This window comes from Prionailurus bengalensis, chromosome C1, assembly GCF_016509475.1.
Source record: "Prionailurus bengalensis isolate Pbe53 chromosome C1, Fcat_Pben_1.1_paternal_pri, whole genome shotgun sequence".
Taxonomy (NCBI): domain Eukaryota; kingdom Metazoa; phylum Chordata; class Mammalia; order Carnivora; family Felidae; genus Prionailurus; species Prionailurus bengalensis.
The window spans coordinates 8,936,201-8,960,989 of NC_057345.1; the positions used below are offsets into that span (position 1 = coordinate 8,936,201).

Consider the following 24,789-nt stretch of genomic DNA (forward strand, 5'->3'; position numbering starts at 1 on the left):
CCCTGGGTTGGGGACCAGAGGGCCACAGTCCTACCTGCTGGAACCTGCTGATTCCCCATGACCGAGGAGCAAAAACAGTGGGCTGTGGGACTTCGGGGTCTGAGACATGCATGGCCTGGGAGACCACGTTGAGTGGGTAGGGTCTGGGAGGGAGTGGGATGGACTAGATTCCTGGGTCTTGACCCTGACATCTGCTCACTCACTCACGTCTTCGCCCCTGTGCTGTCTAGCTTTACTGAGCTCCTCCCTCTGGGGAAATAGCAGGGACCATGACCAAGTGCCTCTGCCCTCAAAGACCACACAGTCCAGCGGCGTGAGAAGCAGCCGGCTGAGCACTTGCTTGGCAAACTAACTCAGTGGGAGCCCACTGTTGCCTTCACTAGCTGTACAAGCTTCCTACGAGGCTTGGCCCCTCCGCTGCAAGACCATGTCTGTAAGTCGTCTGGCCCCGAGCAGGCTTCCAATAACCGCTAGTCTCGCAATTACTAACAGAGGAGAGGGGATGTGAGCAGCTAACCATACGGAGGTGAGGGTTCTGCTAAAGGTCTGCAAAAGTACCAACCCCTGCCTTGGCTGGTGGAGTGTGGTTAAGGGCAAGTTTCACAAAGGAGAGGGAGTCGGTGATCACCAAGCAGATGGAAGGGGAAGCCGTCCCAGGCAGAGGAACCCAGGGGCAAAGGCACGGAGGTGGGGACTCAAGGTTATTCAGGGAGTCCAGGGTGGTTAACGTATGGGGCTGGGGGGGATCTGCCTGGCAGGCAGTGTGGGCCAGGACGTGAAGGCCTCCAGCATCTCACCGAGGAGGCTGAGCTCGATTCAGAAGGCTGCGGGGAGCCACGGGCGAGGGCATGGAGGGCCCTAGGGCTTCTCCGTGTTGGCACTACCCACATTTTGGGCTGGATAATTCTCTGCTGTGGGGGCTGTCCTGTGTATCATAGGATATTTAGCAGCATCCTGGCCTCTACCCCACGAGAGGCCAGTAACACCACTCTGTCCCCTGAATTGTGACAATCCCAAATGTCTCCAGACACGGATAGATGTCCCTTGCAGGGCAGGGGGCAAAATCGCCCCTTGATTTTCAAACCACCGGACCAGGGGGAAATGGCATGACTGCCTTATGCTTTTGGGAGCTGGCCCTGACCACACCACGGAGCACAGATTAGAGGGACAGAACCTGAAGGCCAGAGGACCAGTTGGGAGATCACTAGAGCATCACGAGTGAGAAATGGCCATGGCCAAAGACACGGCTGGGCTGTGGGGCAGGAGGAAAGGAGCCAGGGATCCAGACCAAGGCAGGGTGTTAAGGGGACTCTCTGTGCATTTGCTGAGTTTTAGCAGATTTCTCAGCGGCAGGTACACAATGGTGGGTGCCAAGACCAAATCCCATCTTGGAGAGAGAGAGAGTCCGGGGCCACCTGTGCAGGTGTGCTGACACTGAATGTCGAATGGCTCACCCAGAATTTGCCATCGCCCATCCCTAGCCTAAAGAAGGCGTTGGGTCTGGAGAAGCCAAGAGAAAAGATTTGGGGAAGGGTGTCGCCATTGTACTGAGCGCCCCCTGCTGCTTCTTGGGGGAGGGGGTGCTTCCCTTGATCTCAGGCAAAGCAGGAGGGGCTACAAAGGACCACTCTGACAGCTGGATATCCAAGGAGTTTAGGGCCCACAAGACTGACAGGAGATTCTCGCCTGCTTTGTGCCCTCCTGAGTGCCCAGCACACCAGGGCTGGCCCCACAGATGCTCGATAAAAGTGTGTGACCTGAGTTAGAGCCTGAGGCTAGATGGGCCTGAGGTGACTGTGCCTTTTCCCTTGGACCAGTGCCAGCTGGTGGCCTGTGTTCAGCCACAGGCCCCACCAGGCCCCTGCGCGGCTCTCTATGGCAGTGGGCTGACCGCACAAACTAAATTTCCCAGGTTCCCTTGTCAAATGTTTTCCGTCTTAGGTTCGGCCAGTGGGAGGCACTGGTGGGAGACGAGGGCACGAAAGGATGGGAGAAGCCAGAATATTTCCCTTCATTGTGCTTCACATGGTGTCTCCTGCAGTGGCTCTGTCTCCTCCGTGGTTCCAGATTCCCCCAGACGCCCTGGCTCCTGGCACTGGTGGTGCCATCTTCAGCCACAGGGGTGGTGGCAGCGTCTTGTAGTTGTTAATCTTAGGGTTATCTCCCCTTCTTCTAATTGTCCTTTTAATTCCCTTAACACCTTTCTAACTAATTCCTCTGTATTAAATCCACTATATAGAAGGGCGCCTGGGTGGCTCAGTTGGTTAAGCATCCGACTCTCGACTTCGGCTCTGGTCATGATCTCATGGTTCGTGAGATTGAGCCCTGCGTTGGGCTGTGCACTGACAGCACAGAGCCTGCTTGGGACACTCTCTCTCTCTCTCTCAAAATAAATAAATGAACTTAAAAAAATAAATACCCTTGATAGAATCACTAGGCAGAGGTTTGCTTTTCTCTCGACTTGGCTGCCACCTACCCTTTGGGTCCACTGATGGAGTTGGGATGGGAGGTGGGGTCCCAGGAGGATCCCCACATTTGGGTGGTAAAGGAGCCATTCACTGGGATGGGGAGCCATCGGAGGAGCCAGTGGGACCCATTGGGTTTGAGAGGTACGTGGGTCATCCATGGAGAACCACTTGTCCCTGCATCCACCGGGTGACCCCCAACACACACACACTCCTGGTCTTTGGCTCTCTCTTCCAGATCGGGGAGTCCTCAAAACTGCCAGGCGAGACTAGTAAGGGCCAGAAGAAACCTTTGTGCTAGTTGTAGAGGCTGACTCTCTGTACAGAGTCAAGTTTGTGGGTTGCGCTAGCCGCACCCTCAGCGTGGCGTATCTCTTAGAAATGTTTGGGAACCAGGTAATTTCCCAGACTCCTGGTCAGGAGATGGGATTTTCCACCTCACAAGAGTCACTTCCCAGTTTCATTCGGTGCCTAGACGCACCAACCTTGCTATCTCCATCATGGGGGTTGGTGGCCCAGAGCAGAGGTCCCTGAACCTCTTGGCAGCCTGCAGTGAGGGAATGGGAGAACAGAATTGTCTCCTGTGGCCCTGCCCACCCCACTCCTCCGAAATGCCCTGTGTGCTGGGGGCAAGGACTCCCAGGCCTGGGGGAGTGAGTTCTGGCCACACGGGGCTGGCCCTTGCTTTAGAGTTGTGGCTCGGGGCGCCTGGGTGGCTCAGTCGGTTAAGCGGCCGACTTGGGCTCAGGTCATGATCTTGCGGTCCGTGAGTTCGAGCCCCGCGTCGGGCTCTGTGCGGACAGCTCAGAGCCTGGAGCCTGTTTCAGATTCTGTGTCTCCCTCTCTCTGACCCTCCCCCGTTCATGCTCTGTCTCTCTCTGTCTCAAAAATAAATAAACGTTAAAAAAAAAAATTGGAGTTGTGGCTCAACGAGGAGGAAGATGGAAGATGGCCAAGATAGCAGGGAGCGTGGGTGCTCGGTCGTGATGTGAGCCCCAGGGGAGCCTGCCAGCCCTCGCGGCCCTTGGCCTGGGCTCTCTCTGGTCGCCCTCAATTTCCCAGATGGCTTTCTGTCCTAGCCTTGTTTACTTGTTCGTCACCTGGACGGAAGACTTAAGAAGGAAGGCAGGGCAGGGTCTGGCTTGCTCTGAGAAGGGCTTGAAGAACATTTAAGGACAGGGGCACCTGGCTCGATCTCAGGGTGGTGAGTTCAAGCCCCACACTGGGCATGGAGCCTACTAAAAAAAAAAAGTTTGAGGATAAATTAACAAATGGATAATAGTAATAACAGCCAACTCAGTATACACAGCTTATTAAGTTACATATACATTTTGTGAGCGTACATACATAACATATATATTATATAGCTTTTAATCTTCAGAAAATGTAACTCTGTGAGGTTAATGCAGAGACACCCTCAGACGGTCTGGCTCGAGTCCAAATGAGTGAATTATATAGAACACTGGTGGTCCCCCAGAGCTAGTGTCACCTTTGGGAGATGTTTTTCCAAATTAGTGTCCCATCCCCACAGGAATGGGGAGCCAGCGGGGGAAGGGGGTGGGTGGGAGGGGTAGGTGGATGCAGGGCAGGTTGAGAGGCACAGCCTGGGGGCAGCAACAAACCTGGTGGGCGGGTGACTTCGAGGGGAAGGGGCACGAGAAGGAGGTGGAGGCGGAGGGGTCCCCCAGAGCGGGAGCCCGGGGCGAGTTGAGGGGGTAAGAGCGGGAGCAGGGACGCGGGGCCAGGCGCGAGGGGGGCGGGGGCGGGGGCGGGGAGGAGGCGTGGTCGAGAGGCCCCGCCCCGCCCCGCCCCCTCCACCTGCCTCCCTCCGGCCGCCAGAACTCAGGCTTTCGCTTTCCGTCGGAGGCGCCGGAGGCAGCGGGGCGCAGAGAGGAGGCGCGAGGGCCCAAGGGCGCGACAGCCAGGGACGGCCGACCCGCCCGCGCTCCCGCCGCCGCACGCATGGCGCCCGCCGCCCTCTGGGCCACGCTGGCCGTCGGACTGCAGCTCTGGGCCGCGGGGCGCGCCGTGCCCGCCCAGGTGGGTGACCCGCGCGGCTCTCACGCCCCCCGGTTGGCGCGCACCCCACCCTCCCATCCCGGAGCGCGGTGTCGGGGCTCGGGGAGACCGAGGCGCCGCCCCCTGAGGGTGAGACGGTCGCCGCGCGCGCCCGGAGACCCGCCGGGACCCTCCCGAGGCCTGTGTGGCACACGTGCGCTCCGGCCGCGAACTCCGCCCCCGCCGCCCCGGGGCGCAGCCCGTCCCCTCCGGCCGCGCCGACCCGGGCCTTTGGGGCCAGCCGGCCGGCCCCGGGCTGATCCCCGTTAGAGTCTGGCCCCTGACTCAGACATCCCTGCGCCTGCGGCGCCCGGCCTGCCTCCCGCGGCGGGGTAGGGGGTCCCGTACCGGAGCGCTGTCCTCGCTGCGGACGCGGGCCCTCTCTTTAGAAGACTTCCTCCTCCTCTGGGCTATGGTTTTCCTCTTTCTTAGAAATGCTAGGGCTGCGCGTCTGAAAGAACAGGGCCAGATGTGCAGTAAGCGCCTAATAAGGGCACAGTAGGACCGTGGGCTGCGTCCCCGTGCGTTTGCGCAGACCCCTTCGCCAGGACCGACTTGGGGTGTCCGGCGACCATTTCAGAGCCTGTTTATTCTTTGCGGACTCTGGGTACTGGGGAGGAGACCGTGTCTTCAGGTTCCCCTGGGCTGACCTCCTCGAGGGCCTGTATCTGAGCTCGGGGGACACAGGAGGTGCGGGAGGCCTTCTGGGCAGTTTAGCCAAGGCAGACGGGGCCCCTTAGGGACTGCAGAAACATGGAGAAAACAGGCCTCGTGCACCCACCATGGTAGCAAGGTAGAGTCTGCAAAGGGATCGCGCATCCTTTGCCTGTTTTGGGCTGTCTGCGTGGTCTGGTAAGACAGAGTAACCCCATTTCACAGAGAAGGCAAACTGAGGCTCAGAGAACTTGTATTTTGTGGAAGGGCATAGGGGGCGCTCTTCCTCTAAAGGGGGCATTTCCCCCCTCCAACCTCTTCATGACCTTACCCTGATGAATGTGCAATGTGCTGACTCAGGTGAACATCTTCACGGGGAGGAAGGTGGGAGGTGGCACTGGCTCATGCGGTAATGTGAAGTGACTCACTGGCCACGGCTGGAGACATCTTTAGAGTCCAGCTCTCCAGGGCAGAGGATGGAGGCTGTCGCACCGGAGTTGACTCACCTGCAGTGGGTGCCAGGATGTACCCTGGGGCGGCGGTGGGGAGGGGGGGCCTGCCCCAGAGGTTGTCTTGAAAACAGAGGAGGGTCAGGAGAATCCCAGCTCTGACAGCCTGAGCGCAGGGTCAAGTCACAGACTCGGGCCTCAAGGGGTGTTGTCCTGCCCTGGTGAACCCTGGGGTCATGTGAGCCCATCGGGGGAACAGGTGCAGGGCTTCTCTGTGCAACACCACGCCTGAGTCCCAGAGTAGTGTGAGGGGTCCTTGGTGTCTCTCACTTCCCACGCCTCCGGGCCAGCTCCCGTGTCTGCTCAGGTCCCCTCGCCCCGGACTATGTCCACAGCCTCGGGGCTGGCCTCCTGGCCCCCGCTGCCTCTCCCACTGACCCTCCTTGGTGGCACTGCTCCCCGTATTGGGGTACCTCTGCGCCTGCCCGAGAAGCCTGCTAATGACTCCCAGTGGTGGAGGAAGAAATTCCCCTGGGCGACCCAGGTTGGAGTGAAGTATCTGGGTTCTTTCTGCCACCTCTCTGCATCCGTACCCCACATCCAGAGAGACTTGGTCATTGCATTGTCCCCTCTTCACGGCACACCCCTTGCCACCTCCTTCTGGCCTTTCCCACGAACCACCCCTTCCAGAAAAGCCTTTCCTCACCCTCCCCGTTGGATTGGATCAAAGCTCTTTGTTCCTCCCAAGAACAGACTCTATTCTGCTTTTGAACCTAGTGGTGTCTTATCTACCTCAACAGGTGGAAATTTCCTTGAGCGCAGGGCCTGTGGGGTCCTCTTCCCCCTGGTTTTTATGAACTAAGTGCCAGGCACTGTGCTAGGCCTTTAGTACAGAATCTCACTGAAAGCTTCCTTACAGCAACTCCTAAAAGGCGGGGGAGGGGGTAGGGTGGGGGTGGGGGAGGGGGTTGCTGCTGTTTCCATTTGGAGACGTGGAAGCTGGGGCCCAGAGAGGTTGTGACATTTCCCAGGATTACAGGGCTGGGGGTGGGGAGGGGCTGGGGGGATTTGAATGCAGGTCTGCCTGATTCCCCAGCTCTTTCCACGCTGTGCTCCCTGTGTCAGGATCTCCCCGCTGCCCCCAGCCAGCTGCTCACCCACAGTGTGCACTCAGGATTGTTGGCCGTGACTCACCGTAGTTGCAGAAGGAGCCCCCCCCCCCCCCCCAGGGGACCTGAACTGGCTGCAGGGTGTGGCAGATTCATTTTGCCATCCGGGCTTTTGCCTCCTTTAAAAGCCGTTTCTGGCTGGTGTGGAGTGCATCATTCATTCATCTGGTATTCATTCATTCGGCAAATAAATGCCAGGAGAGCTGGCGGAATAGGTAAGGGCACTTGGTGCCCTCTGAGGAGGATGGGCAGGGCCCCTGCCGTCTGACTGTCTGCTGGGAAGGGGGTCGGCCTGCCTCTCACCGGAAGTCTGGGGGCTGAGAGGCCCCTACTACTTGCCTGCTCATTACCCGGGGGGGCTAGGGCCAGCTGGGGTTAAGGGGACAGATTGGGGCTCCCAGTTTGACCTGGGGACAATGGCCTTTGATGTGGAGATGGGTGATCTGTGTACCTGCTGTCCCGGGATGCCCCCTGCCCGACCTCCCAGAGGGGAGCCTGTGTGCTGACTGGGGATGTGGCCTGGTGGTTGGTCCTCCTGCACAGGGCGGCGGGCAGCCAGCCAGGCACCCTGGTACGGTGCCGTTTATTCATTCCCCCAGCATTCGTGGACACCTACTCTAGGCCCACCCCGGTGCCGGGCTCTGGGGACCTCAGATGACCATGACCCGGCTCCAGCTCTCCAGGAGCCACGTTGCCAATGGTCACAGACCTGGGCTCTGTCCCTACCCGCCCTTGAGAGCTGGGCCAAGTTAGTGGCATGGACACTGTGGGCCTGGAAAGTACTTCCCACCTTGCTGTCCTCACAGAGCCGAGTGGGTGTGAAAGGTATTGCGGCAGATAATGGCTGAGAGCCTGCCAGGCATTTTCGTGTTAGGTAGTGACCCTCACTGACATCCTGGAGCACCATTGCTTTCCAGGGCTGGGAGATACTTTATGGCCTTGACCATCCAGTGCTTCCTAGAGGAGTAGCCAGGAAGGTTGTATGTTGGGTGGGGTGGGCAGGGGGAGTTTTGATGTCAACCATGGTATGTGTGTGTGTGTGTGTGTGTGTGTGTGTGTGTGTGTGTGTGTGTTTGTATGTGTTCCATTCAGCTCTCAGTTTTATGCCATGCTGGCTGCTTTTCTGTTCCTCAGGCATGTCACACACACCTACCTCAGGGCCTTTGCACTTGCCTTTCCCTTTCCCTTGAATGCTCCTCCTGCTGATCTCCCCTAGTCTCATCACACTACTTCTTTCTGCTCAAATGAATTCTCCTCAGAGAGCCCTTCTCTGACCATCCTGCCTACAAAAGCTCCCCACCAGGTGCTCTCCCTCCCCTGACCTGCTTTGTTTTCTTTGTTCTGTTTCTTTCACTTTTACCGCATCTTCCTACTGGATTGTAAGCACAGTGAGGGCTGGGACCTGCTCGCCGCTATAGACTCACCGCCTAGAACCGAGGTTCTCATTCTCAGCACCCTTGACATTGGGCCACATCATTGTTTTGGGGCTGTCCTGTGTGTTCTGGTACATTTAGCAGCATCCCTGACATCTACCCACTAGACGCTAGTTGAACCCCCCCCCGCACTTTAGTTGTGACAATTAAAATGTTACCAGATATTGTTGAATATCCCCTGAGGGAGAAATTGCCCTGGTTGAGAACCGCTGGCTTACAATAGTGCCTGGCATGTCGTAGGTGCTAGAAAATATTGAGTAAATGTGCAAAAATCTTCACTTGACCTGTATCATGGCCCTGCTTTTTGGATGAGGAAGAAGGGTTTGAGAAGCCAGTGGTGGCAGGGCTGGGTTCCAGTCTGTCTCCCTCCGTTTGGGGTATTTCTCTGGGTTCCTCTTCACGCTGTATTGGGTCTGCGGAGGCTAGGGGTGCTCTCCTGAAAGTGCTCCCTCCTGTCCTTCACATCCCCTCTCTAGCTCGTGACAGGGCCATCCACTGGCAATGACTCAGGGCCCCGATTGGCATGTGACTGGCCCAGAAGCGGGAAGGGAGGGAAGCTGGGGGTTAGGGAGGAGAGAGGGGTGCCACCAGGGGAACGGGAACAAAGTGGGGATGCTGTGGCTCCCAGTTCCGGGCTCTTTGCTGGGTCATGGGAAATCAGTATTGATGACTTAGGGGAAGGGCCCAGCCCTCAGAATCAGGCAGATCTCAGCTCAAATCCTTCCTCTGCTGTTTACAGGCTGTGTGTTTTTGGCAAGTCTTTCTATCTCTGGGGAGCCTCTGTGTTTCCAGCTGGAAAATGGGAACGACCTCCAGCTCATTGGATGCTTGTCAGGGTTAAAAGTGCTTTGTAGGCTATGCAGTTCACTGGTGGCTATTTGAGCATTGGTGGCTTTGCAGGGCCTGACCTGACTTTGCATTATGGGATGGTGCTCAGGCTGAGGCGGAGACCACCGGGGAGTCAGATTCTCTGTCTCTGAGCCACAAGGGCCCCAAGGTGTGGGTAGCAGACCTCTGGTTGCCCAGAGCTTATGCCCAACATCCCTGAGAGCAACTTTCATTCTGCCCTGCCTTTTCCTGGCTGTCCTTCCTCCCCTGAAGCCCCCACACTGGAGCTCTCTCACCACCTGTCCGACTGCTTGGCCTCCGGACCCTAGCATGTGGTCACGGTCAGGGGGTCAGGAAATCACTCCCCCACTCCTTTCATGAGTGACAGGTGCTGTATGTCATTTGAGGGTGAGCGAGGGGTACATTTGGCACAGTTTCGAGGAGTCTTAAGACCTCCCTGTGAAAGGGATTCTCTGGCCTCAGCTTCCCTGCCTTCAAGATGGTCCTTCTTCCAGGCTATCTCTAAAATCTCTTCCGTTTCTAATCTCTGTGATCCTGAAGTTCTGTTTACTTGTAACCCTGAGAAGGGAAAGCCCTTTGGAGGATCCTCTGAGGCCATTCTCCAGCCTCTAAGGGACTTCCAAGATGGCAAGGCCCCAAGGAAGGAACACTGGCCCAGGTGTCAGGAGAACCGGGTTCCCAGCCCAGCACTGCCACTGGCTTGCTGTGTGACCTCCTTCAGGTTACTTAGCTTCTCTGGGGCTAAGCATTCCTCTCTATTAAACCTCCCACCACTGATCCCAACACTCTCCTGGAATGTTGGGGAGGTGCTAACTTTGTATGTGTTTAACAAAGGCCTAGACCGAGGAGGGGTGTGTGTCTAAAAGTTTTCCCAGGAAGCAGAGCCCAACACTCCCCACTGCGAATATCTTGGCTTCCCAGCCTCTCTTCCTGTTGACCTCAATCCCGCTGGCTTTGCCTGGAATGATTCCTTGACTCAGGCCCCAGTGGCACCAAGAATTCCTGGCTGCCTGTCAACTTGCATCCAGAACAAGATGCAGAACCCTCAGGCAGAACAGGACTCATGGCTTTCCTGCCTCCTTGCCACTTAGTAAAATTCAGAAGCCAGACTCCCTGGGGCCTCAAACCGTGAGTAAGTCTATGCCGTGGGCACCCACTGCAGGGCCTGCTGTCTGGGAACCCACGAGTTCAAGGAAGCCTCGGTGGGAGTGACGGTCTCCTCGAAGAAGCCCTCTGTTACCTGTGATGGGCACACAGCCCTCCCCGCTGGTGCTGACTCTGGCAGGCGTCCTTCACAGCCCCGGGGCTTTGGGCATTTGTCCCCACCTCTGCCGAGCTACTGACTGTGGGGCTAGGACTCGGAAGCTCAAGGCCCACCCCTGTGGGGCTCACGGTCATTTTCCACTGTGGCATGTTGTGAGGTCACCGGGGAAATAGTGACATCACTGTGGTTTGGGGCACTTGGGGTGCGCACCCAGTAGGAGGAAGTGTCTGTTTACCGACTGGGGTTTGGGAAAATAGATTTCCTTCTGCCCCAGAGGTGAGCGGCGCTGGGGGAGCTGAGTTGTGGGGGCAGCTGTCCAGGAGGCCCCAGGCTGGAGCCGTGGTCTGGTCTCTGCCCTGCTCTCTTGTTGTCTGACACACTGTTCTACCTCTCTGAGCCTCCACGTCTTCTTTGCAGGGACAGGCTTCGTCTCTGGTGTCACCTGTGGGACACATAGGCAGTGTGGAATGCGGAATGACTTCAAGAGCCACAGGATGAGTCTGTTTCTGGGTCCTCAAGAGGCCAGCAAACTGCTGCTCTGTCCGTGACTTTGGAGCCGGGGCCCTGAGTTGACCCAGCCCCTCCGACAGGGCAGAAATCCCCAGGGGGTTTTGTTTGTTTTCTTTTAATGTCCAGACGGTGGCCCACCCATCTGTTTCAATCTGAGCTTGGCCCTGAGTGGGCATGGCTGCTGTGGCCACAGGTTCAGGGAATTGAGTGGGCCTGGGATGCGAGGTGGGGAGCAGTGTGGGGAAGGGTTTGGGGACAGGACAGGCAGGCTGTGTATGGGTATCTTCTGGGCCGTCCGTGGGAGGCCTTCTCCAGCGCCTGTCAGGAGAGATGCCAGAGGTTGTAGAAGTGACCAGAGCGTGAGGCTGGGAGCCGAGGGGTCTGGGGCCTGGGCCTGGCTCAGTCTCCAGCTCTGGGGGGCCTGGCCACTTTCCTTCTCCTCTCTGAGCCTCAGCTGCCCCAGCTGGAAGTTGAGATCAGCGTGGACCTCGCCCACCCCTGCCTTGGAGTCCTTTGGCCCCAGTGTTAGACTGGCGGAGGGACTGGGGGAGGTGGTGCACGGGGTAGGGGGCGGTTCGTGGCTTTGGGCAGAGGGTGGAGTGCAGTTCTGCCTCCACACGCCGCCCGCCCTTGGAAGGCCCCTGTCTGGTCTTGACAGTGACCCTCCTGGCAGGGGCTCCCGGCACCTTAGTCATCAGGATGCTCACCAGCACGTTGGGCGCCCCTGTCTGTCCTTCCTCCTGCTGACCCACAGCCTGGCTTCTGTCTGCCACTCTTAGAGACTCCGGGTTTGGCTTCTCCCTGTTGCCTGCTGCCTCCGTCTCCTGCTCCATCCTGTCCTGTCCTCCCAGCAGCCTTGAGCCCTCCCACACGCATGGCACGATTCCCCCCTGTCCTCCCCAGCCATCGCCACCCCCCCCCCCGCCCCCGAGGGCTTTACTCTCTGCCTGGCCTGCCTCTTAGTCACTGTCCTCATCTTTCCTTGTCATTTTCCTGGTTCTGCCCCCTCCCCGCCACCCCATCCTGGCCTCTTCCAAGTTGTCCTCTTGCGATGACCACACAGGGATCTGTCTAAAAGTTGAGCCCCGAGGGTGAGCAGGATCGAGATGAGTGGGTCCAGGAGGGGGAATGGCGTGGAGGGAGCCATGAGGCAGGTGTAGCAGCGGACAAAAGCCTAGCTGGGGCAAAAGCCTCATTGGGAGCAGTGAGGGCACAAGAGGTTATGGGCTGTTGGGGGCCAACTAAAGGAAGTAGTAACAAATATAAAGATTGCATTAAAAGTGGTTACAGCGGTGATTTTTGGAGTGTGTGCCAAACACTTTACATGTCTTACATCACTTAATCCTTACAACAGCCCCATGAAGTGTATACGGTCTATAGATGAGAAGATTGAGGTATATTAACCTCATTTATTAAACAAACAAACAAACAAACAAACTCTGATGCTGTCAGCTAATGGGGGGGGGGGGAGGTGGTGGTGTCTGAATTCAAAGCCAGGCATCTTCACTCCAGCATCCATGATATGATTTTGGCACAACCCTCACCTCCTATCAGGGGTTGAGGCAGTGGGAAGCCATTGATAGTTTTAGAGCAAGGGAGTGACTAGAGCAGAGAGTGAATTAGGAAGATCACTCTGGCCTTGGTGGGCAAGTCAGATGAGGAGGGACTGTTGCAATAGTTTAAGCAGGAGCTCTGGGCTGAGGGAGTTAGCAGCCAAACAGGAAGGAAGGATCGGAGGCTTCAGGGAGGAATAGGAGGCCTTTGGACTAGACCTAAGACCTAGTGTGGGACAGAGGTTCTCCGGAGGAGGAGGAGGGGTTGCCCCTCTATACCCCATCCTGCAACACAAGGTCCCTCTGGCTTCAGCCCTGCCCCGGCCTGAGCCAAGTGATGGTGGCCAGCATCAGCCTCGTGTTCCTGGAGCTGTCGTGGGCAGCCACCGGTGAGCCTGGCCTCGGTCACCCGGGCTACCGCCGGGGTGCCATGGGACAGTGCATGGCTGATCCACTTGTCTCAGGTGTGAGGTGAGATCTCAGGACTTCTGGGGAACTGCATAGCTCTGCTGCGAGGGCCTCGAGACCTTGAACTCTGCTCTGAGCTTTACTTTTCCCCACTGGTAAGGTGGGGATAACCGCGTCTCTGTCACTTTGCATCGGGGGGCCGGGAGAATGCAGTGAGCCCAGGGCTGGGACTGACATCCCAGGAAGGAGGCGCTTCAGCCTTCCCCGAGCCCTCAATTCTCACAGCCCCTCCTTCCCTGGAGGAGGGCGGTTTTGATAGGAGAGGCGGTGGAGACAGGGAGGTTGAGCTGTGCGCTCAGGCTGTCAGTTTACTAGAGGCGGAGCCAAGATCCCACCGCAGGCCGTCGCGCTCCAGAGCTCTGTACTTTCGCGGTGGTCGCCGTGGCTGTGACAGGCTCTTAATCTGAAAGCTGTTGCTTGGTCTACCCCAGCTAAGGACAGACACCTCCTGCTCTCCTTGCGAGCCATTTCCTGCCCAGTTCTCATGCTGACTCCACCTCGTTTCAACTAATTGGAAATGAAAACTTTTGCATCTGTTAAACAGTTCAGCCTCTGTGAGGCACCTACCGTGGGCCGTGCCCTGGGCTGGACATAGAGCAGCGAGTAATAAAAACCCAACGAGGAACACTTAGCTCTTACTGCCAGCCGGGCACGGCACTGGGCACTTGACACGCATTGACTCAGTGAATCATAATGGCTCCATGTGGTGGGCACTGTATTCGTCCCCATTTTATAGATGACAGAACTGAGGCTGGTGAAGGGCAGAGCTGGGATTCAAACCCAGATGTCCGGCTCAGAGCCAGAGTGTGTGGAGGGGGCATGGTGCCTGCCTTTGAGGGGGAGATACTGGGAAACAGGTAATTAACCAAGAAGAGGTCTGGGCAGGGTAGAGATCTACTCAGGTTGTCACTGGGGCCCCCAGGAGGGACCTCTGGCCCCATCTGGGAGTTCGGAGGTTTTGCTAAAGTGGTGGTGGAGAGGGCCCTTGAAAGAGGCTGGAGAGTTGGCCCTGCCGTGGGGGTCAGGATGGTTGGGCAAGGGAACCGGACGCTGCAGGGGGCCGCGCAGCGGTGCCCGGGCCTCAAGCTGGGGATGAGCTCATGCCCGAGGGCCATGGAGCCAGTGGTTTTCAACGGGGCCAGACTTGGCTGTAGGAAGGTGATTTGGGGTCCATCTGGAAAGCCTGGGGACCAAGAGTGAGGAGGCTGTAGCTGGCAGGAGATGCCAAGGGTGGGGAGGCGGGAGCCGGGTGAATTGAGGGGGCCACACCGACAGGCCAGTGTGTTGGGGGGGGGTCGGGAGGGATGGAAAGGGGTGTCCTCTGCAACTAGCCGCAGGGTTCCTTGGGGGCAGGGGCCACATCCTGCCATCTTCGAGCCCTAGCACTTTGCACAAAGGCGGGCCCCAAGAACCGGATACCAGCCCGGGCTTCCTGTCTGCCCCAGGCTCACTTCTAAAGCGACATCACAGGCAGCAGGCAGGGAGTGGGATGTGTCACCCCTGGGCCGCCGTCTGTGATGTGGTCGGTCTTTCCTGACGCAGACGCTGTTCCTCTCCATGACGGCAGGCGAGCCTCCGTTGCCTGGTCCCAACGTCGTTGCCGCGTCGGCCTGGCCTGATGTGGCTGCACCCTGCAGTCCACGGGGCTCCCACGAACCCCCAAGATCGGGGCCCAAGCGGCTTTGCCGCCTCCCACCGCACCGCAGGGCCCCAGAGACCTGCCATGCAAATGAGGGGGTTTCTCTATTGCTTGAAGATGGTTTCCATCCGTGTCGGGGTCCCTGGGTCCTTCGGCAGATGCCTCTGCCCCTCCCCGTGGCTGCGGCCTCTGCCCCCGGGGGCCCTGGAGACCCTTTCGGGAGAATCCCTGAATCTGCCTGCACCTTGCTCACTGAGTGTTCTCCTAGGAGACACGCTTCCCCTCGGGGCCCCTCTTCTATAAGACGAGGGAGCAGGACAAAACCACAGCATATAAAATTGTCCAAGGACACGGAGGCAGATGGAACCCTGACTGCTTCCTGTCTGCCGCTGGCTGGCCGGCTGCTCTCGGACTTAGTATCGAATCTCCCAAAGCCTCTGTTTCTGCATCCCTAAAATGGGGTGATGTTGACCCCCTTGCGCTGCTGAAGGGATAAAACGAGAGAACGCGTGTGGTGCCCAGGGCTGCGTGTATACAGTCGGCGGGTCTCCCGGGTCTGCGCAGCCTCCGCGTCCTTCTGGCTCCGCGACAAGGGTAGCTTTGAGAGGCACGTGCTCCTCCCCGAAGCCTGACGCTTCTCCCTGTGACCTCCTCCCCCCTCCTCCCCTCCCCGCCCTCTCCCTCCCAGCGGTGCTCCCAGTGGAGGCTGGGAGAGTGACCCCTTCCCAAGGGTACTGGCATCTAAAGCGGGGGGGAGGGGTCTCCAGAAAATTAAAAGGGCCCGAAGACCCCAAAGGCATCGATTGCGCTCACGGTGGCAGGAAGGGCAGAAGGCTCCGTCCCCAGTTTGGTGCTCTCAGATGACGCCATCCTGGCGGCCACAGCTTCTCCTTCCCCGGTCCTGCCCTGCTTTCCCTTCCTCTCTCTCACTGTTTATAAATAGAAGAAATCGAGGGCCGCCACCTTGGGGTACGCACGGGGCCGGGCCCGGCTCCAGGAGCGGGAAGGACAGAAGTCATCCGTGCAAGGGTTGCCCAATTCCCCGCCAGGGTACTGACTCCATCTCAGACCGGCGAGGCTGCCCTGGCCTGCCGCTCGCTGGCTGGTGACCCCAGTGAGGGGTCCACCTTGAATTGGTGTCCCCTCCCCCAGCCGTGGCCGCTCTGGGCTCCGGTCGGTCGGGCTCCTCCAGGGTGACAGACGGAGGGAGGTCGGGAGGGGAGGGGGCAGCGGGCAGGAAAAGGCACTTCCGACTCAGCAGGTGAATGAATGAGGGATCAGAGAGGTGGTGCCTCCTGCTCCCGGGAGGGGCAGAGACTGGGGCGGGGTCGGTGCAGTAATGCCCAGCACCTAGGGAGCAAGTGCTCAGTACTGTTTGCCGGGAGTGAATGACCGTGTCCACTTTCGTCCCTGACTTCCTCCACCATTAAATGGGGGGCTGCTGACATGGCGTCTGAAGCTCCTGCCACCTTCGAGCCTCTGCCGCCAGCCTGAGGATGGGTCCTCTCCGGAGCCCGGTGACTCGGGCGGCTCTGGGACGAGCCAGGTCTCGGGCGCTGGGCGTCCCTGCCTGCTGCGGAGGACCGGCCTGGTCTGAGGTTCCTGGGTGGTCACCTGAGGTCAGAGGTTGTTGGCCCGAGGCTGAGAGGGGTCCCCGGTGCTGGGGGGGCATGTGTGTGTGTGAGAAAGAGAGCCCGAGGAAAGATAGAACCTGTGTGCCCATGTGAGCCAGGGCCGGAGGTCCGGCTTGGCGCGGAGGTGGGTGCGTAGGAGCTGGTGGCACTGCGGTGGCTCGGGGACCAAGGCGGAGGGCAGATCCGAGGACCTGGCTCTGTCAGCCGTCCTGAGGAGGGGACAGAGATTTCTCCGGCAGGACCAGAGCAAGAGTCACATCCCTGCTCCGCCCCATCCTTCTTGGATGACCTTAGACAAATGACTTGATCTCCCTGAGCTGTGAGATGGGCACACGCCCCCCTGCTTTGGGGGGTGGAAGTTGGCTTCCGTGAAGCGCCTGCCGCCTGGCCTGGCTCGTAGTAGGTGCTTCGCGAATATCCCACAGTTTTCCTTCCTCCTCAAAGGGCCAAAGCCGAGAAGCTGGAAGAGTGATGTAGGCCACGTGCTGGGAGGGTGTGCTGAGTTTGGGAGGCCCTTGAGGTCCCGGCTCTGTGTCGAGGGGAAGGGACGCTTGGGTCCCGTGTTCTGGGGACCTCCCCAAGAGAAGAGAGGTGGGGGCGCCCGGGTGGCTCAGTCGGTTAAGCGTCCGACTTCGGCTCAGGTCACGATCTCGCGGTCCGTGAGTTCGAGCCCCGCGTCGGGCTCTGTGCTGACGGCTCGGAGCCTGGAGCCTGCTTCGGATTCTGTGTCTCCCTCTCTCTCTGACCCTCCCCGTTCATGCTCTGTCTCTCCCTATCTCAAAAATAAATAAACGTTAAAAAAAAATTAAAAAAAAAAAAAAGAGAAGAGAGGAGAAGAGAGGTGGGAGAGGAGGAGCAAGGAGCGGGGCTCTTGTGCCGTGGCCTCAGACACGTCACCTCGCCTCTGAGCGTCTGTGAACGTCGTGGGGAGACTGCGGGACCGCGGATCTCGCACGTGCAGCTGCGCCTGGGAGACAGCGGGTGTGAGGGGCCCCGTTCCGCGGGTTTCTTCTGTCCCGGGTGGAGGGAGGCCCATGTTGAGCAGAGGAAATGAAGCAGCTGACCCTGATGTGGTGAGGCAGCTCTGAGGCCTGTAGGAGGTGAGCGGGGGACCCTCGTGGCCTCCTTGTGCACAGTCCTGTGTCACCCTGGCACCAGCCACGCCCTGGGATGGCCTGGAGCCTTTAGAAGGCCAGGGAGGTGGCTTTGCTGCTCTGTCTCCATTTCGCACAATCTCTGTACCTCATACGTTGTATGTTAGCTAGGTCTGCCCTTCCTCCTCCCTCTCTTCCTTCATGTTATCCTCTCTCCCTCTTATTTACGGATCCCATTCATCCATCCATCATCCATCTTCTCCCGTCCCCCATCCCCACACTGAGTTACAGATTGCCTGCCTGTTTAAATGAGTGGGTTGTTTAAAGTTTATTTATTTTGAGGGGGGAGGGGCAGAGAGAGAGGGAGAGAGGGAGAATCCCAAGCAGGCTCCGAGCTGTCAGGGCAGAGCCCGATGCGGGGCTCGAACTCACAAACTGTGAGACCATGACCTGAGCCGCAGTCGGCCGCTTAACGGATTGAGCCACCCAGCGCCTGTAAATGAGTGGTTAACAGTCATCAGTGATTTCCAAATTTTCACCTGGGGACGCAGTGTTTTGAAAGATTGGGTTGGCTAAACTGCTGAGTAAATTGAGTCATATCCAATTTATTTCCTCATTTTGAAATGTCAGAGCTCCCCTGTGGGTGGGTGTATGTGGATCTGAGCCTCCCCAATACCAGCCCAAGGATCCAGAAGCTTCCACGGCCCTGGGTTTCCCAGAGACCATTTGCCACCTTCTGGGGCCATCCAGAGACCCCTGGCCCGTGTGGCCCCTGAGGTGACAGAGGCCTGGCTCCCAGGGCTGTGGTTTGGCCGGGCCTCTGCTCTGGGAGCTCCGCAGTAGAGGGAGTGACCTTTTGTCCCACTCTGCAGAGGGGCTTTCTGTTCCTCATTGTTTAGCCATGACGGGGCTGTGGTTGTTGGATTTTTTTCTTTGTTTTGTTTTTTTTCCCTCTGTCCGAGAGCATAAACAGGCTTTAAGATTGCTCAAGGGAGGGCTGACCTCTTCTGCCGACCGCCAGCTCCTGGGCTCTGGAATCACACAGAGCGGCAGGAGGAAGTGCAGGGAAGGGTGTTTATAACCAGATTCTGACAGGAAGAGGCCCCGGAGGGGAGGCCTCCGGGCAGTGGCCTGGGGGCTATGGGGGTCCCGCTGTCTGCCTACATCCAGGAACCCTTGGCCTGTGGGTGGAGAGAGCACAGACTTGGCCAAGGCAGGGCCCTTTCCCATCAGGCCTTTTGAACCCTGACAGGAAATCCTCCCCCCCCCCCCCCCCCCCCCCCGACAGGGCAGGCCTCCCCCGGCTGCACCACAGGAGCTTCCCTGGGAGGGTGAGGGTTTCTCTCTGCCACCAGGAGCCTCACTGGCCCTGTGGCTCTCAGCCCTGCGTGAGTGAGGGGCTTCCCTATTACTGCTGAGGTTCCATGTGGGGAAGAAGCCCACAGTGTGCTGTGCTGGGGGGGGGAGGGTCCATGAGACCTGTGCCAGCCACCCTGCCCGGGGTGAGAAGGAGGTGCAGCCCTCCCTGCCCTCGGGGCAGCTGCCTGGGGGGGGGGGCGCTCAGCCAGAGGAGGGGCACAGCCCCTGCCCTCAGGGAAGCCACACAGCCGCAGCCTGCAGGGAGGGCCCGTGTGGGGGGCCGTGGGGGACAGTCAGGCCCTTCGCTGGGGTTAGTACACAGTTGAATGGAGTGTGCAGAGGCGGCTGTAGGATTCCTCTGGTTTAGGGGCTCCCCTAGCCTCTGATCTCTGGGTCTGCTCTGCGTGCCCCTGCCCCCAGATGCTTTGGACGCTGACAGTGAGCCTCACCCCCAATCGCGAGGAGCCCTGATAAGGAGGCTTGCTTCGTCTTTTGTCCAGTACCTGGCAGCCTGTTCTAGGACCGGACGGGGAGGGAAGAAGGACTGTGTGTGTGTGTGTGTGTGTGTGCGCGCGCGCGTGCGCGCGCGCGCCAACATGAGCAACTGTGGGCATGTAAGCTTATAGTCCAGATGGGGTGGAAGTTACTTTTTTAGGCTCTGCGTTATGCAGGATGGTTCCCACTTCCCCTGCCAGCCGCCCGTGTCTTTCCCAGCCTCTCTAGAGGGGTTTTGGCACTGGCCCCAGGGTGGAGGGTGGGCTTTGGGGGCAGGCGTCTGCACCCATGTTTATGCTTCGTGGCCACGGTGCTGGATTGGACCCCTTGAGGAAAGATGTCATGAAGCCCACGGCTTAGATTAGTGACCCCTGAACACCTGCTACGTGCCAGGCCCCGGGGTCATGGTAAAGAGTTACCCCCGACCCCGGGCTCGGAGGGCACCCGTCTTGGGTGGGGGTTGGCGTAGCCCTGCGTGCCAGGCGCCCTGGGGGAGGGGGTCGGGATGTTCAGGGTGGGGTGCGTGCAGGGAAGCCTTCAGGGGGGGCCTGCTGAGAAGAGAGAAACAGGGATTTTTGTCAGAGGAAGCCTGGAGCTAGACCAGGTGCAGAAGGCACTTCGGGCAAAGGCATGGGGACAGGAAGAGCCACAGATTGCTCTGTAGCAGGGAGCCCGGGCCCCGGGGGGGGGGTCCTCCCCCACCCCTGCCCCCTCCCATGGCTTCCAGGTGTTGGCACTCAGCGGTGTGCCGCCAGGGTGGGTCTGGGGCTGCTCCCCGGGGCTGCTCATCCCCCATGTAGGAGCCGGCCAAGAGTCTGGCTTCCCCAGGCTCTGCCAGTCGTGCCCCTGCCCCCAACCCCCGGCGGTGCTGTGAAGGGAGCAGGGGAGGGCCACGTGCAGCTTCCCTGCAGCCCGATCCCTGGGTGGGGGGGGGGGGGGCAGCGCTCTGTCAGTCCCACTCGGAGGCCGGAGCCCTTACCAGGCAGCACCCAGGGCAGCTGGGGGATGGGTGCCCTGCTGGGAAAAGGGGCTCTGAGTGGAGAGCAGCAGCACCTGCTCACTAGAGCACCTGGCGCCCCATAGGTGCTCGACGCATGGTAACTTGTCATTGTTGGTCATCGACAACCATTCACCTACTGAGCCCCAACCCTGCGAGCATCCCGTGCTGGAGGCTGAAGGTCTAGAGATGATGAGGCCGTTGTTTCTGTCCCCTGCATTGCAGACACTTATGGGGTGTGTGTGTGTGTGTGTGTGTGTGTGTGTGCGCGCGCGCCCACGTGGCAGGACCAGTAGGTACCCCCGTTTCAGCACAATGAGCTGGCTGTTAGAAGGGGCCCTATCCAGTGTTCCGAGAGAGCCCAGAGGAGGAGGAATCGGACACAGCCCGGGGGAGTCAGGGAGGGCTTCTCAGAGGAGGCAGCATTCAGCCAGGAACACGAAGGGGTGATTCCCAGGTGCAGGAAGGAATAGGAGGAATCCTAGGCAGAGGGCCCTCTTGTGCTGGGCACTGTGGTTCTCTGTGACTGAGGCCACTGGCTTTGGTGCCTCACATCCGCCCCCCAGGAGTGGTAGGGGCTAGCCCCGTGCTCCGGCCAGCTGGCTCAGTGCCCCCGCCTACAGACGTGAGTGTGCTACACTGAGGGAAGAAGAAGAGGCAGTGAGAGAAGGCGAAAACTCTCCTACCTTCCCCTCAAAGGGAGAAGTCCCCACGTCAGTAGAGCTGCAACAGGGAGAGGGCCAAACACCTGCAGGCCACAGGATGGGGATATGGGTGTTAAGTATGACAGTCCAGGGGTGGCCATGCTGATGGCTGTCCTTCCCTTCCCTCTTCCAGGTTGAATTACTCCCCTACGTTCCGGACCGTGGAAGCTCATGCCAACTGACAGAATACTTCGATGAGAGGACCCAGATGTGCTGTAGCAAGTGTCAGCCTGGTAAGTAAGGGGTGGCCACTGGGGCCCTGACCCACTGGAGAGGGTGTGTGGCAGGCGGTGGCGGGGGGGGGGGGGGGAGGCTTGGAGTGGGGTAGGGTCACGGCGCTCAATTCTTACCGCATTCCTTCTAGTTCCATGAATTGGCCCCATGCTGCCTCCTGCTTCAGGGCCTTTGCACATGTTGTTCCCTCTTCCTGGCAGAATTCCCAACTCCCTTTCTCTGCTTAGCATCTGCTAAGTGTCAGGTGCTGTTCTAAGTGGTGGGAATACAACAGAGAGCAGGGCAGAGAACAGGGCAGAGAAAATCCTCACCCTCATGGATTTTGCATCTGATAGAGGCACAGACAAACCAACAGAGGAAACAGATATGTGGTCCCATCAGAGGGTAAATGCTGTGAAGAAAACAAGGCAGGGTAAAGTCAGTGGAGACAGATGGACTAGGCCTGCTGTTTTATATGGAGTTGTCAGGGAGTCTGACACCCTCTCTGAAGAGCTGACACTTGGACAGAGGCATGCAGGAGGTGAAGGGTGAGTTGTCCAAATGTACAGGAAACAGCCTGTTGGGTTGGGGAAATAGCAAGTGCAAAGGTCCTGAGGTAGGAGCCTGTTTGGTGAACTCGAGGACCAGTGAGGCCAATGTGTGGCCCAGAGTGAGTGAGTTAGCAGGAGCCATGGTAAGGAGTTTAGATTTTATTCTGCGGAAACTAGGGAGCCATTGGAGGGCCCCTGAGCCATTAGCCTGAGGTGTGGCCAGGGACATGTGTACCTGTCATCTCCCACAGCCATTTTAAGAGACCTCACAAGTGACTCTTTTTCTGTTAATTGGCAGGGTCCCCGTAAGAAGTTACTGGATTAGCACAGCAGTGAAGATGGCAGGATAGGGCTCAAGGCTCAAGAGAGAAAGTCCTTAATGGTTTGCTTTGATGTTGTCCTATCTCCTGGCATGCCTTCTCTTTAGGCCCACAAGTCCCATGTCCTCATCCTTGGTAGGAGCCCAGGGACTACATTTGTACTGTTGGCTTACTGCTAGTTCACACCCACAGGTAAAGAGAATTGTTGCTATCGAGAAGAAAAGAGCTAGAAAACCAGTTCTCACTAAAGCGTGATTGACCAGTAACAGGCAGTCCCATTGGCGGAATCCCAGGCATCTGGAAAGAGCAGAGGGAAAAGTATTTTATGAGCATCAGGGGTTTGGAGATGGAGTGACAGCTGGGACCTGCAAGATGTTGGATGACTCGGTGAAGGACTTGGAACCCTTTCAAAGAGCCTTCCCAGCCAGGCTTTAAGACGCTGGGGCTCTGGGGAATGGCGGATGAGCCCGGGGCCCCGGCAGAGCTCCCACCCCACTGACCTCTGGCCCTTGCTTTCTCAGGCTACCATGCACAGTCGCTGTGCACCGAGACCTCAAATACCGTGTGTGCCCGCTGCGAGGACAGCACCTACACCAAGCTCTGGAACTGGGTGCACGAGTGCTTGAGCTGTGACTCCCGCTGCACCTCTGGTGAGTGGGTTCAGAGCTGGGGCTGGGCCCTGACACCTTCCCCCGGCCGTTGTGCAGCCCAGCCCCTTTGACTGAAAGTTGGCTAGGATTACCCCAGGCCAGGTGTTTTCGTGCTCCGGAGCCTGGGGCTGTATGGGTTCAGCCCTTCCCTGTTTACCAACGGCATTTTTTTTTTTTTTTTAAGTTTAGTTATTTATTTTGAGAGAGACGGGGACAGTGTGAGTGGGGGAGGCGCAGAGAGAGAGGGAGTCAGAGCATCCCCAGTGATCTCCGCACTGTCAGCGTGCAGCCCGACATGGGGCTCGAACGCACGAAACCATGATGAGATCGTGATCCAAGCCGACCAAGAGTCGGATGCTTAACCCACCCAGGTGCCCCATCAACAGCATTTTCATCTTCTGTCTCACCAAATCCCCTTTCACGGCCCCATGGGCAGGCAGGCCAAGGGCAGCCATGAAAGAACTGTGCCCGCGAGACCGCGGGCCTTGGCGCTGCGTGGCCAGTGTTCTTTTGCCCCGTGCTGGGGCGTGGGGCGGTCCACCAGCCTGCTGGAGACCAGAGCTCTCTGTGGGTGGCGGGTTGGCTGGGCGACGGGGTGGGCACAGTGGTGGGCAGGGCCGGCGGAGGCGGGAATAACCCTGGGTTGCCCTCTCGCTCTCGTAGACCAAGTGGAGACTCAGGCCTGCACTCCGGAACAGAACCGCGTCTGCACCTGCAGGCCGGGCTGGTACTGCACGTTGAAGAGGCAGAAAGGGTGCCGGCTGTGTGCGCCCCTGCACAGGTGCCGCCCGGGCTTCGGCGTGACCAAGCCAGGTATGGGGCTGGAGCCAGTGGGCCTCGGGGACCCCGCTGGGCCTCTCCTTCATGGGCACCAACCCATCAGCTCAGCCCGGGAATGTCAGCAGTGGGGGCCAGCTGCCCGCCCTTTCCCCCTACCTCCTTTCCTCCGGCATGCCAGATTAGACTCCTACTGTGCACTAGGCCCTGGGGATCCAGAGAGGGGTCAGCTGAAGCCCAGGGTTACTGGAAAATTGGGTGGTGCCACGGAAGATGAACCCACATGACCCCGGAGGCCAGGAAGTCACTAGATTTGGTTAACCGTCAACCTCGGCCCGGTGGGCGCGCGCACACACACTTGTGTGTTTTAAGGGATGGAGGTGAAGACGGAGGTCCGTAGGCCCCTCAGACTTCCCCTGGGACTCTTGTGCCAAGGCCCAGTTGTTCTGCCAAGTATTTGAGTTGGCGACGGGTTCCAATTTTTCCTCGAAGGAACTGAAACGTCAAATGTGGTGTGCGCTCCCTGTGGCCCAGGGACGTTCTCCGACACAACGTCGTCCACAGATGCCTGCAGGCCCCACCGGATGTGAGTGGCTGGGTCGTTTGGTTCTGGAGGAGCAGGGAGGGCAGTCCCTGGGCGACCGTGGGGTCTAGAGCACAGACTGGCCGTGCCATGGTGCCTGAAATCCCCGCATTCGTTCCCTCGGGTGGAGGCATTGCCAAACCCCTGTTCCGCTCCTGGGTGGGTTTATCCTACAGTGGGTGGGTGGGGCCCAGCACAGACAGCAGGTGAGTGGCATCCTTGCCCTGGCAGTCAGCACTGGGGGGGGGGGGAGGGCATGGGGAGAGGGGGGGAGGGGACAGACAGGGGCAGTTCTGAGGGGTCGTGTGGCACAAATACTCTCTCCTCCCTCCTGGCTCCCATGAGTGAGCCCAGCCATGCTGAGTCCTCAGGCCTCTGTTGTGCCCTGACCAAACCTCCTCCTCCCTCAGCTGTGGCTCAGTGGCCATCCCTGGCAATGCAACCATGGATGCCGTCTGCGCGTCTGTGCCTCCTACCCTGAGGATGGCCCCACGCCCAGCCCCCACGTCCCAGCCAGCGTCTACTCTATCCCAGCAAGTGGAGCCGACTCCAGGCCCTCGCACAGCCCCTAGCACCTCCCTTCTGTTCGTGATGGTCCCAACCCCCCCAGATGAAGGGCTCAGCACGGGCGACATCTCTCTCCTCATTGGTAAGTCCCAGGAGGGCTCCTTCAGCCTCCCTGCATCCCTTCCCCTGTTGGACCTCCAAGTCTCTCTGAGAGCCCCCTGCAGGCTGCACCCTTTGCTCTGCACTGGGAGGCAGGTGGTGAGGCTTGTCTTCTTCCAAGACCTGGTGCTGTCACGAAGAACTGCCCGGGTGGGAGAGGCAGGGTCTGCGTTTTATCTGCAGGCAGAGGTGGTTTCCTGGTTGCCGTCTCTGATGAACTCATTAGCCGCTGGGG

At 58.9% G+C, this 24,789-nt stretch overlaps 1 protein-coding gene across 1 annotated transcript in view; it reads left to right on the forward strand.

Moving 5' to 3' along the window:
* Positions 1–4,304: 4,304 nt before the first annotated feature.
* TNFRSF1B (TNF receptor superfamily member 1B) overlaps positions 4,305–24,789 on the forward strand; it is a 32,587-nt gene continuing 12,102 nt past the window's right edge. Inside the window, exons 1-6 of the mRNA XM_043573782.1 lie at positions 4,305–4,505; positions 20,928–21,027; positions 22,400–22,528; positions 23,192–23,341; positions 23,798–23,891; positions 24,299–24,537. Of these exons, the coding sequence (XP_043429717.1) occupies positions 4,428–4,505; positions 20,928–21,027; positions 22,400–22,528; positions 23,192–23,341; positions 23,798–23,891; positions 24,299–24,537 (790 nt within the window). The 5' untranslated portion in view covers positions 4,305–4,427. The remainder of the gene's footprint in view (positions 4,506–20,927; positions 21,028–22,399; positions 22,529–23,191; positions 23,342–23,797; positions 23,892–24,298; positions 24,538–24,789) is intronic.